Raw genomic sequence first — 16,034 nt, 5'->3', positions numbered from 1 at the left:
TTCAATTCCCAGCAACCACATGATGGCTCACAACCATCTGTAATGAGGTTTGGTGCCCTCTTCTGGCCTGCAGACACACACACACACACACAGAGAATACATAATAAATAAATATTTAAAAAAAAAAAGATTTGTTTTCTTTCCTGGCAGTAGTGGCGCCTGCCTTTTACACCTTTAATCCCAGCACTCAGGGAGGCAGAGGCAGGCGGATCTCTGTGAGTTCAAGGCCAGCCTGGTCTACAAGAGCTAATTCTAGGATAGGTTCCAAAGCACAGAGGAACCATGTCTCAAGAAACTTAAAAAAAAAAAGATTTGTCTTCTTTATTTTTATTTTATGTATATGGGTGTTTTGCCTGCATGTATGTCTGTGCATTGTGTGCATGTAGTACCCATAGAGCCCAAAAAAGGCATTGGATCCTCTGGAATTAGAATTATAGACAGTTGTGAGCTATTATGTGCCTTTTTTAATTTTTCTTTTTAAGCTAAAATGTAATTATATCATCCTCCCCCCTTTCCACGTTCTAACCCCTTCCTTTGGTTTTGTTATCTGTGTTTAAAGATAAACCTAAGACTGGGAGGAGTTAAGTAACTGCTCAGAGGAGTTTCGACACCAAAAGAGATCAAATCCAGATATTTTGACATAGTAGATACTTATAAAATATAAATTGTTGTTGTTTAGGCACCCTTATGTGTGTCTTTATACACCTGATCTTAAAACAATGCAATAGAGGTTATTTTGTCCCTCTTTCATAGATCAAGAGGCAAACATAAAGCAATTAAATAATTTGTTTAAGACTACATAGCTGAGGTGTAGCTCGCAGGTAGAAAGTTCTTTCCTAGTATGCACAAGTCCCTGGGAGAAAGACTCTTACTAGAACTCTATCTGGCTAAGAGTCTGTGGTCCTAACCATACTGTGTCCCACTGCCACACCCAGTGTTCTTTCTGCTGTACTGCTTTTCTGGATATACTGGGAGGGAACAGATAAAGGATCCTTTGGAAAATGGCCAGAGGCAGGAAGTAGTTTAAGACACATCTTTAATAAGGGGCAGAAGAGATGGCTAAGGAGAGCATGCATTCTTCTTGCAGAGGATCCAGGCATGGTTCCCAGCAAAAACAGGGGTTACCTCACAACTGCCTATAACTCTAGATCCAGATTATATGAAGCCTCTGGCCTCCACAGGCATCTGCACTCACATGAACATACCCACACACAGATACACATTCATGTATCTTCAAGAAGATATTTTTGTGTGTGAGATAAGAGTCTTATATGTCACCCTGGCTGGCCTGAAACTTACTATTGTAGAGTAGACTGGCCTCAAACTCAGAGATCTGCCTGCCTCTGCTTCCCAAGTACTGGAATTAAAGATGTGTGCTACCATACCAAACAAAACTAAAAACTTTAAAGATCCTTAAGAGGAGAAAGGGACAAAAATGGTAAAAGTCATCCAGAGAAGTGGAATCACAGAGCCTACAATAATTGGTCAGGAAGCTAGGGCTTCCCGCACTAACCTATTCTATTCGCTGAGAGCCAGTTTCCTTCCTAGGCTTCCTCAAACATGGTGGCAAGTACTCTGCCGCTGAGTTGCAACCCCCAGAACCTGGAACAGATTTTAGTATGGCATAGTAGGACCACCCTTTTGTTGGTTGCTGATGTCTCTATTCTGCATTTCAATAGTGCTAGTTCAACACACAGCATTATTTTATCAGGTGTGGTAATCTCAAAGTAATCTCAAAGTAGAGGCAACTGAGAGGAGAGAATTTTGAGTTCAAGGCCAGTCTAGACTACACCGCGACACCTTCTTAAAACAAACAAAACAAGAGTGTGGAAAGGTGGCTCAGAAGTTAAAAGAGTGCCAACTTTCAGGTTCAATTCCCAGCACTCACATGACAGCTTACAGCCATCTATAACTCAAGTCCCAGGGGATCCAGCACCCTCTTCTGACTCCCATAGGCACAAGCCATGCAAGTGGTGCACAGAAATACATGTAGGCAGAATACACATAAAATAAAAATGAATTTAATAAAGTTTTTAAAATCTCATTTAAACACTCATACACTTTCATTTCAATTGTATTTTTATTTCTCTAACTTGATAACAATCTATGACTGTTACTTCTGTACATATTTTAATTCCTTTCCTTTTAAGACTGGGTGTTTCTGGTGTTCAGTAATCCTTATAATTGAGCAAGTCATTTATTCCAAGATTTTGAATAACTAGAAATAGTTCTTGACATTAGAACTAGTCCTTGAGGGCAGGTCAATTGGTGCACACCTGTAATCCCAGCACTTGGGAAATGAAGGTAGGGGGATCAGGAGTTCAAGCCAGTCTCTGCTTTCTTTTCTTTTTTTTAAAAGTACAGTCATTTTTTTTTATTTATCTATTATGTAAACAATATTTTGTCTGTGTGTATGCCTGCAGGCCAGAAGAGGGCACCAGATCTCATTACAGATGGTTGTGAGCCACCATGTGGTTGCTGGGAATTGAACTCAGGACCTTTGGAAGAGCAGGCAATGCTCTTAACCACTGAGCCATCTCTCCAGCCCCAGTCTCTGCTTTCTTGTGAGTTCAAGGCCAGCCTGACTTTTCATGATATTTTTCCTATGCCTTCTAATTCCCCCAAAAAATAAAAAGATATAATCCTTGGAATTGAGTTTGGATTTTGTATCCTGGGCAAATACAAGTCAGCAGTGATTTCTTGAATTTTTTTAATATACTAGCTACTTATAAGACAATATAGGAAGTTCAATCAATAAATTTTCTTTGTCAAATATATAAGGAATGACTGGCCATCTCTTTAAAATAATCCTGGGAATGTGTACAGGATTAATAGTAATATGATAGAAATTTCTGTTCTAACATTTATGAGACAGTCTGATGCTTGAAGGTTTATCCCTTGTGTTATAATAAATGTTAATAAATGATGATTGCTTTCTAGAATAACAGTAAGTAACTTAATGATTGTTTCTTGTCTTGCAGTAGCACTTGTACCATGGGCTTAGTCTTGCCTCTCTGGAGTGATACCCTAATTCATCTGGATGGTGACGGGTAAGAGCTTTCCCTCTTCCACCCCTTCTACAGAAAGCCCAGTGGCTCATTTATTCAGCTGAATGAGAGGCCCAGTGTGCCCACCTGAGCTGGCATGTGAGCAGCTCAGTGCGGCCTTTTAAACTGCCACTTTGTAAAGTAGAATGAAATGCAACTTGCCAGGGTCTCTCCCTTCTAGTCTTCTAAGTTGACAAAGAAGTAGTAGTTTGTTGGCTCACCCTTAATGTGAACATGTGGGACTGCTCTTGCAGTGTTCCCCTAGAGGATAATGTGTTCTGTTTGAAATAACCTCTGCAACTTCTGCCAGCTGTCAGCATGCTGTGTAACCCTTTTTCTGAGCCAGTTCCTTCCAGTCAGCCACCCCCACCTCCTGGTGTTTTTAGAATATGTTCCAAAGAGATTGAAATGTTTGCTCCAATTTATAAAACCCAGGTCAATTTGCTATGAATCAAAAGACTTCCAAATAGAAATGTACATCAGAACACCTTAATTTTGCCTAGAAGATAAAATCAATTTGTTGATGCTTTTCTTTATTTAAATTTACTTTTGAGGATTTGATAATGAGTACTGTATTTGTATAATTTCCACCCTCTCCCAACTCCTCTTATGTTCCCCCACTTCCTCTCAAAATCATGACTACTTCATGTTTAATTATTATTATTTCATATTTATTCATAGTTATATATAAATACAGCTTACTGAGTTCATTTAGTGTTGCTCATATGTGCATGTGTTTAGTAATGATCACTTGGAATTTGATTACCTAGCATGCAATCCTTGTCCCTGGAGAAGACCAATTGTCTTTCTCTCAGCTGCCATGTTGGAACTTTTCAATCACATCCTACTTCTAGTTAACTCTAGATGACATACTGATTATTTCTTCTATTTAGTCCATCAGTTGGTCTAGCAAACCAAACTTGAAATACCTGAAAATCTCTTATTTGTGGACTTTTGTCTGTTCTCTTTTGCTCTTAGTGGGTTCAGCGTATCAACAGATAACAGAGTTCACATATTCAAACCTGTATCTGTGCAAGCAATGTGGTAAGATGACTTTTGATATCTCTATAATACCGTGTTTTTTAAGAGGTCCTACAAAAAAGTTCTTTAATGTTATTAAAATAATATTTTGTGAGATAAGTATAATTTGAAGTGATGCAATTCACTATTCACATGCATCCTGTATTGTAGAGGATTTGTGTATGTGTGTGTGATCTGTTTGCATGGTAACCAAAGGTGACCTAGAAATGTAGTTTTTCAATTGTCACAGTGGAAAACTTGGTGCATTGGTGAACAAGTGAAATTCAGAGGTAATATTGGGCTCTAGAAGAGATGCTAATGGGTTAGGGAGTCTGTTAGAACTGTGTTTCACACTGACCATGCTTAGTGTGAGAGCCAAGTCTGTACATTTTACTGATATACACTAACTTTTAGTTTCCTAAAATAATCAAAGATTATCTTATTTGACAGAGTTATAGTATAGATAGATACATTTCCTTTTTAAGTACTGGTAATTGTTTGTGTGATGCAAATAAAGCCTAAAGAAATCATTGTTAATAACCTTCCATATACTGACACTTTTAAGTTATTCAGTGTATTCTGGATGCTTTACATGGCTTATATTTAACCATTACACTGGTGCCACACAGTAGTGTTGTTAGCACCCTATTGTGGATGAAAGAACTAAGGCATTTTAAGGGTTACATATCTGGCCCTTATTTATTTAGATAGAATAGAATCTTATTCACTTATCTAGAAAATGATCTAATAAAACCAAGGAATAATGAGGCTTTCTGCTCAGTAGTCTTTAGCTTCTGGGAACTGAAATAATTTAATCAGTAAAGTGTCATGCCACCATAAGGGTCTGAATTCAGATCCCTAATGCCCATGTAAAAAACCAGCAGTGCTCATCTGTGTTGCAGGGAGTTAGCTACAAACTAATGTTTTTCTCTTGAAGGAAAAGAAAGTGTAAGAGAATTATATAGCCATTCATTTATATACTTTTCTTTATAACATTTATTTTTTAATTATTTTATGTGTATGAATGTTTTGACTGCATGCATGTCTGTGCACCATATGTGTACCTGGTGACCAGGAGGTTAGAAGATAAAAGATCCCCTGGAACTGGAGTTGGAAATTGAACTTGGGACCTCTGCAAAAACAAGTATTTTTAACTGCTGAGCCAACATTCCAGCACCTATCATTTAAAAAAAAAAAGTATTTATTTGTGTGTGAGTGGGTTTGTATGCCACAGTAGCAAACATATGGGGGCAGAGGTAGATTATGGGGGCATTACTGCTTTCTTCCACCAAGTGTATCCTGGAGATTAGACTCAGGCTTTCAGTCTTGCTTGTCAGTGTCTTTAACTACTAAGCTGTTTTAAATGATCTTATATATTTTTTTGTTAAGAATATCTTTTATCTGTCTTGCCTCCTAAGAAAAATAATCCTTGCTCATTTTGAAAAAGTTCTACAGTTGGCCAGGCATGGTGGCACCTGCCTTTAATCTCAGCACTCAAAAGGCAGAGGCAAGCAGATCTCTGAGTTTGAGTTCAGCCTGGTCTACAAAGTGAGTTCCAGAACAGTCAGAGCTATGTAGAGAGACCCTGTCTCAAAAAACAAAAACAAAAACATAACAAGTTGCCGGGCGGTGGTGGCGCACGCCTTTAATCCCAGCACTCGGGAGGCAGAGGCAGGCGGATCTCTGTGAGTTCGAGACCATCCTGGTCTACAAGAGCTAGTTCCAGGACAGGCTCCAAAACCACAAAGAAACCCTGTCTCAAAAAACCAAAAAAAAAGAAAAAAAAACCATAACAAGTTATATATTGCTTGTAGCATACAGGAGGCATTGAGTCCTTATTCACAGTGCTACATAATAAGAAACAAAATAAATGTTAGTTTGTAGCTAATATGACATTTATTTGAGCTCCAGCTATGATCTAGGCCTTGTTAAGCACTGGAGATAGACTAATAAACAAAATGTAGAATGATCCTTGTCTTGTGTAAGTTACTTCCTAGTATTTCTTTTTCTGTCTTTGTTTACTTTCTAGCGTTTTTAGCTTTAGCTTAGGTAAATAGAAAAAAATGTAGTTTTTAGTTTTGTTTACCCTTCTTGGGTTTCTGAGCTCAGAGTCAGAAGTTTAATTTAGTCTTAGGGTAGAGCCAGAAGCTATTCTGAGAAAGTAACTCGTGTGAATGAATAAATGATTTAAAGAACTAGGAGACTAAGGTAGCAAGAATGGTAAATGCCATTAGGTCAGTACTTCCTGGACATCAAAGGACGTAGACTCATGGCTTTAGGGGCATCTGCCTATCAGATCTCTGTGGAGCCTGTGAGGATGCTAGAGAATAAGCTATCACATGATTCTGTGCCAAAGGGAAACAAATTTTGAATAGTTAGTTGTTGAGATTTTTGTTTGCTAATGGCACAGTCACATGAGTCCAAGGATTAGGTCATGAGGCCATAAACTTTTTTTTCACTGAAGAGTTAGTTGTCAGTTCTTGTCCCCTCTCCCTGCCTTGAATATGCATCAAGACCACAGAATATTGACTTCCAGGGAGGGAGAAAATTCTACAGAGAATAATACTCTGTAGAATTAAAAAATTAGAGGAGTTTGAGATAGACCTAGGTTTTATCCTTTTGGTATCCCATAATTCTATAGTGTTCATTTCCGAGCCTATCTTTCAGGTCTGCACTACAGAGCTTGCACAAGGCTTGTGAAGTGGCCAGAATGCATAACTACTATCCAGGAAGCCTTTTTCTCACTTGGGTGAGTTATTATGAGAGCCATATCAACTCGGATCAGTCCTCAGTCAATGAGTGGAATGCCATGCAGGATGTGCAGTCTCATCGACCTGACTCTCCGGCTCTCTTCACAGACATGTAAGTTGGCTTGCTAAGGACTGTGACCCTCTCTTGTGTGCTAGGCAGCATATTCCTTAGGAACTAACCCTGCCCCATTGACAATAGTTACAATGTAGATTACGCTTCTGTCATACATGAAGATCCTATATTTCCTTCAAAGGCCTGAGGAATTTTACTCCTGGGCACAACAGAGTGTCTGTAATCAAGAATGTAATGCTGTAAAAATCTAAGAGATGGCTCAGTGGTTAAGAGCATTGGCTACTTCCCGGATTCAATTCCAACACCAACATGGCAGCTCACAACTGTCTAACTACTTTTCCAGGGGATCAGACACCCCCACACAGACATAATGCAGGCAAAACACCAATGCACATAAAATAAAAATTTAAAAGCCAGGTGGTGGCACACACCTTTAATCTCAGCACTTGGCAGAGCCAGGTGGATCTCTGTGAGTTTGAGGCCAGCCTGGTCTACAGAGAGAATTCCAGGACATCCAGGGCTACAGAGAGAAACCCAGTGGCAGGGGCGGGGGGGGGGAGCACATGACATGTCTCACAAAAATAAATAAATAAATAATAAACAAAAAACAACCTATTACTCAGATTCCACTAATTTGAAATTTGAATTTAGAGAAATGACTATGAAAAGGAACATTTGATAACAATTAACAGCAGGAGGCTTTTGGAGGGATGTTTGCCATACCTGAGAAGTTAAAATGTCTTCCCAAGGGTAGCAATCACTCCTATAAACACAGTCCCCAGGAGCAATAGGTGATGTGTCCTCTTTTTTCATTTACTGTTGTAACCAATAGAAACTGTTTGTATTCTTTAATCCCAGCACTCAGGAAGCAGAAGCAAGTGAATCCCTTGAGCTCAAGGTTAGCCTGATCCACACAGTGAATTCTCAGCCATGCAGAGCTGCATAGTGAGGCCCTGTCTCAGAAAGGAACAAGGAGAGAAAGATATTTTCAATCCATTGAAAAGAATACTGGGTTAAATTTATTTCTGCTGAGTTGTGGTTTTATTTTAGTTGAAGAAGCAGTCAAAGCATCATCAATATTTTTTCTCAGGGAGTTGTTGGTTCCAGAGCCTTTCCAGTAGACCTAGTTCTTTCAAGGTCTCTTAGTAACCAAAAAAACACATCTATGGAAATGATCTTCATGATTTTATATTGTAAAGCTGGTTGGTGGGTTTCAGAGGAATTATTGTTTCATCTAGCTCAAAAAAAAAAGCTTATCCTAAACCACACTTAGAGAAGAAAATTTATCACAGCCAGGGATAGTAGCACATCGCACACTTGGTAGACTGAGATAGGAGGGTTTCAAGTTCTAAGCCAGCCTGGACTACAAATAGTAGGATTAACTGTTAGGATTCAGGCATTATGCTGGCCCCTGTCACCTGACAGGATGAACCCAGGCTGTACTCTGGCCAGCCCAGGGTTTCTATGACTACTATGTCACTACTTAGTCTGTACACAGGTGCAAAGGTCCCTTTAAGAGACTAGCTCTGCCCATCCCACCCCCTGCCATTTCTCTGAGAAGGCAGCTCTCAGTCTCTGTCTCTCTCTCTCTGTCTCTCTCTTTTTCCTTCCTTCCCACGTAACCTCTGTCTGATGGCATGTTTGTCCCATACACACACACCATGGGATCCATGCTCCAACCTTGTGCTGCATATCATTGTACCAACCACATCTCAAAATAAATAACAAATATCTTAAAATCAGTAAACTATTGTTTTTCCTTCCTAATTTTGATTTGATTTGAGAAAATTTTGGCTCTCTAGCACAGTAGAAAGAATTGCTTTACATCCCTAAGGAAAAACAACTCTTCCCCAAAAGGGTGAAAGATCCTGGCAGATAGTAGACACTCACTGAACATTAGTTCATAGTTTTAAGATACATTTATTACATTATCTTTGTAGAAAATGAATAAATAGAAACTGTAGGCCCGAATATCGAAGCTGATGTGCAGGCTAGTTTTATGTCAACTTGACACAGAGTTATTGGAGAGGATGGAACCTCGATTGAGAAAATGCCTCCATAAGATCAGCCCATAGGGGGCTGGAGAGATGGCTCAGAAGTTAAGAGCACTGCCTGCTCTTCCAAAGGTCCTGAGTTCAATTCCCAGCAACCACATGGTGGCTCACAGCCATCTGTAATGAGATCTGATGCCCTCTTCTGGCCTGCAGGCAGAGTACTGAGAATACTGTATGCATAATAAATAAATAAATCTTTTAAAAAAAAATCAGCCCATAGGCAAACCTGTAGGGCATTTTCTTAATTAGTGATTGATGTGTGAGGGCCCAGCCTATTGGTGGAGGGGCTATGACCCTGATGGTGGCCCTGAGTTCTATAAAAAAGCAGACTGAGCAAACCATGGGAAACAGGCCAGTAAGCAGCATTTCTCCATGGCCTCTGCATCAGGTTCCTGCTGTTTGGGTTCCTATCCTGACTTCTTTCAATGACAGACTACATTGGAAGTATAAGCCAAATAAGCCCTTTTCTCTGCAGCTCACTGTTGCTCATGGTATTTCATCAAAGCAATAGTAACCCTAACTAGGACATGATTATATCTGGATAGAGTGGTTTTTAGTTTTTGTTTTCTCTGTGTTTTGCATTTTTTTCCAGTGATATCAAAGAGGGGAAAGTATGTTTGCATGCTAAATGCTTTTTCTGTGCCCTCTTCCTACCCAATTTAACTTAAAAGGCCTAAAAAGGGGTAGTGAGAATATAGGAAAAATGTGAGCCAAAATGCATTTACAGAATTCTGTTGTGAACAGTTTGTTCTTGTAATCCAAGAAGGTCATGTACTGTATGGTGCCCCAATGTATATCTAATGTTATGCCTGACTCTGAAAAGGGAAGGGCCTTGTTCAAGGTCACATTAACTGTAAGTAGTAGGGCTGTGATTAAACCTAGGTCTGTCTGCTCCTGAATACTCCAGCTCAGAATGTGAAGGGCTCAAAGAAAAACTGCTTTGAGTTTTTCTCAGGAAACCCATGCATGCACGCAAGTGCTAAAATCTGTTTTGATCAATACATCTTTTCAGTAGAAAACTGTCATTCTGCATTTCCTCCCACATTACTGTGTCTGGGAAAAATAAAACCTAGATAAGAATTGCCCTTCTATTCAAGACAAACACCTTAGCAGAACAGCACAGGTATTAGCTGTGTTCTGCATAGTTCGTGAGAAGCTGAGTGCCTGCGCAATGTGGTGCCCCAAGTGTGTGGAGATGCAGCATACAGAATTGGAGATTACAGAGGCTATTTTTGCAGCCAGTGATAAGGCTGCAAGCAGCAGGAACAGGCAGGATGCCTGAAGGCTTAAGCCATGTCCATATCCAAATAAGGAGATCCAAAGCAGATACCTTTCTTGAGTAGGTAGGAAGGAGCAAAGATGGGGCAGAAAGCACTCAAATTCTCCATAATATGAACCATGCCACTAGAGAGAAGCATCCAGTTACACTGAACTGATGCTTTTCCTTTTGGGGGGAAAAAGAGGTAGAGGGAGTAGTTAGTTTTTCAAGATGGGGTTTCTTTGTGTAGCCTTGGCTGTCCTGGAACTAGCTCTGTAGGCCGTAGGCCAGGCTGGCCTCAAACTCATAGAGATCCACCTGCCTCTGCCTCCCGAGTGCTGGGATTAAAGGCATGTGCCACCACTGCCTGGCTGAGTAGATTTGTTATTATTTATTTTGAGACAGGGTCTCACTATGTAGCCCTGGCTGTCCTGGAAATCACTTTGTAGACCAGGCTGGCCTCTAACTCAGCATGCTAGGACTAAAGGCATGTGCCATCACACCTGACCTTGAGTAATTTTAAAGAGACCAAAAACTAGAAAACCACACAGTCCTGCAGATGGCATTCTAGGGTCTGGCACTATTGAGTTACACCAGTGTCCTGCCCAGATTGGTATTCTAGCTCAGCAGGTGTTGCTATCCAGGTGTTCTTGATAGGGACATGAAAGATACTTGATATGCCCAGCTTGTCTTTGCTGCTTCATAGATCTGTATATTCTTGATGTATTTAAAGACACATGGATCCTATTCAAGTTAATTTTTACATGTTTATTATGTTCTATATGGGGTTGTTTTGTTTCTTGGTTGGTTTAGGTTGGGAAGGTGTTTTGGTTTTGTTTGTTTTTAATTTTGAATTTGGGTTTGGGTTTGTTTTTTTTTTTTTTTTTTTTTGTTTTTTCAAGACAGGGTTTCTCTGTGTTACAGCCCTGGCTATCCTGGAACTCACTCTGTAGACTAGGCTGGCCTCGAACTCACTGAAATCTGCCTGTCTCTGCTTCCCAAGTGCTGGGATTAAAGGCATGCTCCACCACTGCCTGGCAGGAACATAATTCTTGATGTTAATTTGGTTTTGGTTTTGGTTTAGACATTGTCTGATTATGTAGTACTCACATTGGCCTGGAACTCACTGTGTAATTGGGTACAGTTTTCATTTGCTATGCTTCTGCAATATAAATATGAGAATACGAGAAGTAATATGGAAACATAATCAAATGGTGAATTCATTGTTTTGATTAAATTCTTGTTTAAGAAAAACCACTACTTGTCTATCCTCAGACCAACTGAACGTGAACGAACAGAAAGGCTTATTAAAACCAAATTAAGGGAGATTATGATGCAAAAGGATTTGGAAAATATCACATCCAAAGAGGTAAGCAACATTGAGTCCTCATTGTTCTGAAGCTAGGAGTAGAGTAACAATAGGAATTGGCTAAAAATGGTATTGAAAACACAGAAGAACTTACAGAGATTAACACGGTACGTCGCCTCTGTTTCAGATACGCACGGAGTTGGAAATGCAGATGGTGTGCAACTTGCGAGAATTCAAGGAATTCATAGATAATGAAATGATAGTGATCCTTGGTCAGATGGATAGTCCCACACAGATATTTGAGCATGTGTTCCTGGTAAGTTTTAAAGCCACTTTAAGTGGTATTTTGAAACTAGCTTTGGACTCAAGACAATTGTTGTTTACTCTATTTAAATAAAATGTAACTGGACTGAAGAGATGGCTGAGTGGTTAAGGGCACTTACTGTTCTTGCAGAGGACCTGGGTTCAGTTCCAAGCACTCATACAATGACTCAAAGCCATCCATAACTCTGGTTCCTATGGATCCAAAGCCCCCTTCTAACCTTTGCAGGCACCAGGCATCCACCTGGTGCACACACATACATGCAGGCCAAAAACTCATACACTTGAAATAAATCTAAAAAAGGTTTATTGTAACTGAATTAAAAAGATAGGCAATATTACTCAAGCCTCATTGCTTTCTAATATTTTTGCCACATTATTTTACTAACACTGCTAATATTATCTGTGCTTTTTAAGATTAATTGCACGTGTTGTATGCTGGAAATGTTACATAATGGCTTACTGCTGTTTATTTCTTCCCAGTTCCTCTTTCAGTAGATTTTTATGTGGATTAAAACTGAGTATAGTGGCCAGGCGATGGTGGCGCACGCCTTTAATCCCAGCACTCGGGAGGCAGAGGCAGGCGGATCTCTGTGAGTTCGAGACCAGCCTGGTCTACAGTGCTATTTCCAAGACAGGCTCCAAAGCCACAGAGAAACCCTGTCTCGAAAAAACCAAAAAAAAAAAAAAAAAACACTGAGTATAGTGGCAATATTTATACCTGGAATATTTCATCTAAGCAGATGGTACTACTTATAACAGAACTTTATTTGCTTAGTTGTTTTCTGGGGCCCTAAGGATCAAAGTCTGATTCTTGCACATTGAACAACATCCTCAGCCCTCAACCTTTAAACATAATGAAACTATGTCACAGCATTTTGAGGCCTCCAAAGTACTTTTCATTATTACCAAAATGTCAATAACTAAATATTTTTCTTCATAGTTCCCAAACATTCAGTCACCTGTAATGGCCTCAAGGAAGATACAGAGAGACTAGATAGGAAGCCTTTAAGGTCGAATAATTCTAGTTTCATGTGTACATGGTAGTAGGAACAAGATTAACAAGACTACATCAAAGCAAAGAAGGATGCTAAGACATCATATTCTTTCTACTTTTTGTACATTTTGGCCAAATTTACATTATGGAAGCTTCTTATCCTTATAGAGGAGCTAGTACCCTCTACATCCAGAAATGTGGCATTTCCATTTTCTGATAAGCACATACGTGAACTGAACTGGTTAGAAGCCAGGAACACAGATAGAAGAGGAACAGTTATACAGATGTAATTGGAGGTTTCTTTCCCACCTGCCAATTCCCAAATAACAGCTCAGAGGCTTAATATTACTTATAAATGCTTGACTTATGGCTCAGGCTTATTATTAGCTAGCTCTTACATATAAATTAACCCATATTTTTATCTACACTTTGCCATGTGATTTGTGGCTTGTTACCTCACTTTTTACATGTCTTGTTCTTGTCAGCCTTGGCATCTCCTAGACTCCACCCTTCTCCTCTATCTCTGCTTGAATTCCCCACCTGGCTCCATTCTGCCTTGCTATAAGCCAAAGGAGCTTTATTTATCAACCAATGAGAGCAAAACATATTCACAACATACAGAAAGAGCATCCCACAGCACACAGAAACTGACTAAATGCATTACCTCACACTGAACATTCATAAGAGTTTATTTTACCATGCAGTCAGACTTGATACCATTGGAAGTTTGAAATTTTAGAGTATATTTGTCTCTAGTTTGATTTATATGGCCCATAGCTGTGAAATCACTGTGCAAAACTGTGAACTGACAAGGGATCTTCTTTTCTGGTACTTTTTGTCAGGGAGAGGGGGTGAGACAGGATTTCTCTCACACATCCCTGGCTGTCCTTGAACTCACTCTAAATCAGGCTGACCTCAGACTCACAGAGATCCACCTGCCTCTGCCTCTTGAATGCAGGGATAAAAGGTGTGTGCCACCACCACCTGGCTGTGTTGCTATTTCTGGATGTAGATTGTACTGTCCTTTCTATGGATAAGGAGACTGAATTTGTTGTCTCTAGTGTGTATTTTCACGAGGTCTCAAAAATATCCTACTCTAACTTTGTTGGAATTTTTGTGTTATCTGTAGAAATCTTAGGAGCCACTCACTCAGATATTCTTTGCCCAGACTCCATGAAGTATGACTGAATTTTTGTGAAGAAAAAAATGTTGGTAGCCAAAAAGAGCTCATGTTAGGTAGTGGCCAGAACTGGCTGAAGATGTAGCCCTAGTGGTACAGTGCCTATCTGTTGTGCATATGCTCCTGAGTTTGATCCCCAGCACCTTGGAAGCTGGGTGTAGTGACACTTCAGTACTCATGACAGGGTCATCCTTAGCTGCATAGAGTTTGGATTCAGCCTGGGAACCATGAGATCTAGACAGTAGGGGGTCAGGAGCAAACTAAAGTCACTTTACCATCAAGCATTGCTTGTTTGGTTTTTTGATACTGAAAATCGAGTATAGATACCTGTGTAGACAAGGACTCTACCACTGAACCACATTCCCAACCCTAAATATGGATTTTAAAACTTTTATAAAAATGTGGAACTTTTCTCTTATGTGCTGGGCCCAGAGTTGGATCGCCAGCACCATGCACACAAAGGATGCAGACATGTTGCCTAGCATGATGGTGCACACCTACAATTCCAACACTCAGGAGGCAGAGGCAGGTGGAGAGATGGAGGCTAGTCTGCTCTACAGAGTGTGTTCTAGGCCAGCAGGAGCTATGTAGTGAGATCCTGTCTCAAATAAATAATTAAATATATAGATAGATAGATACAGAAATGATAAATATCCAATATAGCCATTTTCTGACTGCCAACCTGTCTTGTTCCAGGCAAGCATGCTTCCTATGTCTCTACCGTCACTTGCTTCCATCTAGAATTCAGAGCTGCCTCCTCTTTACCCTTTCTTCAACTGGTTTATTTTATGGTATATAAGCAATTTTTAATAATACTGAAAAGAGTCTAATTTCCCCCAAATTATGTTTCCCTAATCACCACAAATGTGCTTGAGTATTTCCACCAACAGATTCCTCTTAGGAGTTCATAATTCTTTCTTGAGTTTTTCTTATTACAAAGATAATTTATGTTCTCTAGGCACGGTAGCTCATGTCTGTAATCCCAGTACTGCAGAAGCCAAGGTTAATCCGAATTATATAGTCCAAGCACTGACTTGGTTATCACAACCATCCAGAATGCAAGTTCCAGGACATCTGAAGCCCTTTTCTGACTTCTAAGGCCACCAGACACACAGGTGGAGCACACATGCGCTACAGGCAACACATTAATACACATAAGAAGTAAGATGCTTGCCGGGCGATGGTGGCGCACGCCTTTAATCACAGCACTCATGAGGCAGAGACAGGCAGATCTCCTTGAGTTCGAGGCCAGCCTGGTCTACAAGAGCTAGTTCCAGGACAGGCTCCAAAGCTACAGAGAAACCCTGTATCAAAAAAGCCCCCCCCCCCAAAAAAAAGAAGTAATATGCTTAAAGTTCATTGTAGAATTTTTTTCAATTTTAGAAGATAATAAATCACTTTTAATCATTACCCAAGAAGGTTTCATTGTTGTCTTTTGTTATTGTTTCCTAGTCATATTTTTATTTTAGTACTACATATATCTACATAATACTTCTAGTATGTGGATTTTAATTTTAGAGATGTTTTAGATTCATAGGAAAATTAAGCAGAAGATTAAAATTTTCCCATGTACCCTCAGCTGCCTTGAATGTATAGCCTGCCACATAATCAGCATACCCTGTCAAGAGTGGTGCATTTGGACTGGGTGTGCTAGTGCACACCTTTAATTCTAGACAGGAGTCAGGTGGACTCTGGGAGTTCAAGCCTAGTCTGGTCTATGGAGCAAGTTCCAGGAGAGCCAAGGCTACACAGAAACCCTGTCTCAATCAATCAATCAATCAAACAAATAATAAATAAATAAATAAATAAATAAATAAATAAATAAATAAGGGGTACATTTGTTAGAGTTAATGAACCTGCATTGATTAGCACATCATTATCAGCTGAGTCCATTAGATTACATAGAATGTACACTGTATGAATTTGGACATATTTATGGCATGTGTCTACTATTAGAGGATGAGAGTTCTTACTCTTTGTAAATGTGGTTTTTGTTCTGTTTTTCGTTTTATTTCGACAGGGTTT

General features: G+C 39.7%; 1 protein-coding gene across 2 annotated transcripts in view; it reads left to right on the top strand.

The window, feature by feature from the left end:
• Ssh2 (slingshot protein phosphatase 2) overlaps window positions 1–16,034 on the top strand; it is a 243,541-nt gene that overhangs the window by 193,237 nt on the left and 34,270 nt on the right. For both annotated transcript variants that reach the window (XM_005349503.3, XM_026780288.1), the window contains 5 exons: window positions 2,982–3,050; window positions 4,026–4,091; window positions 6,735–6,929; window positions 11,478–11,571; window positions 11,699–11,827. In XM_005349503.3, coding sequence (XP_005349560.1) covers window positions 2,982–3,050; window positions 4,026–4,091; window positions 6,735–6,929; window positions 11,478–11,571; window positions 11,699–11,827 — 553 coding nt within the window. The remainder of the gene's footprint in view (window positions 1–2,981; window positions 3,051–4,025; window positions 4,092–6,734; window positions 6,930–11,477; window positions 11,572–11,698; window positions 11,828–16,034) is intronic.

Source organism: Microtus ochrogaster, chromosome 7, assembly GCF_000317375.1.
Source record: "Microtus ochrogaster isolate Prairie Vole_2 chromosome 7, MicOch1.0, whole genome shotgun sequence".
NCBI classification, from domain to species: Eukaryota; Metazoa; Chordata; class Mammalia; order Rodentia; family Cricetidae; genus Microtus; species Microtus ochrogaster.
The sequence above is the reverse complement of the archived record's forward strand: the minus strand, read 5'-3'. Positions and strand labels throughout refer to the sequence as shown.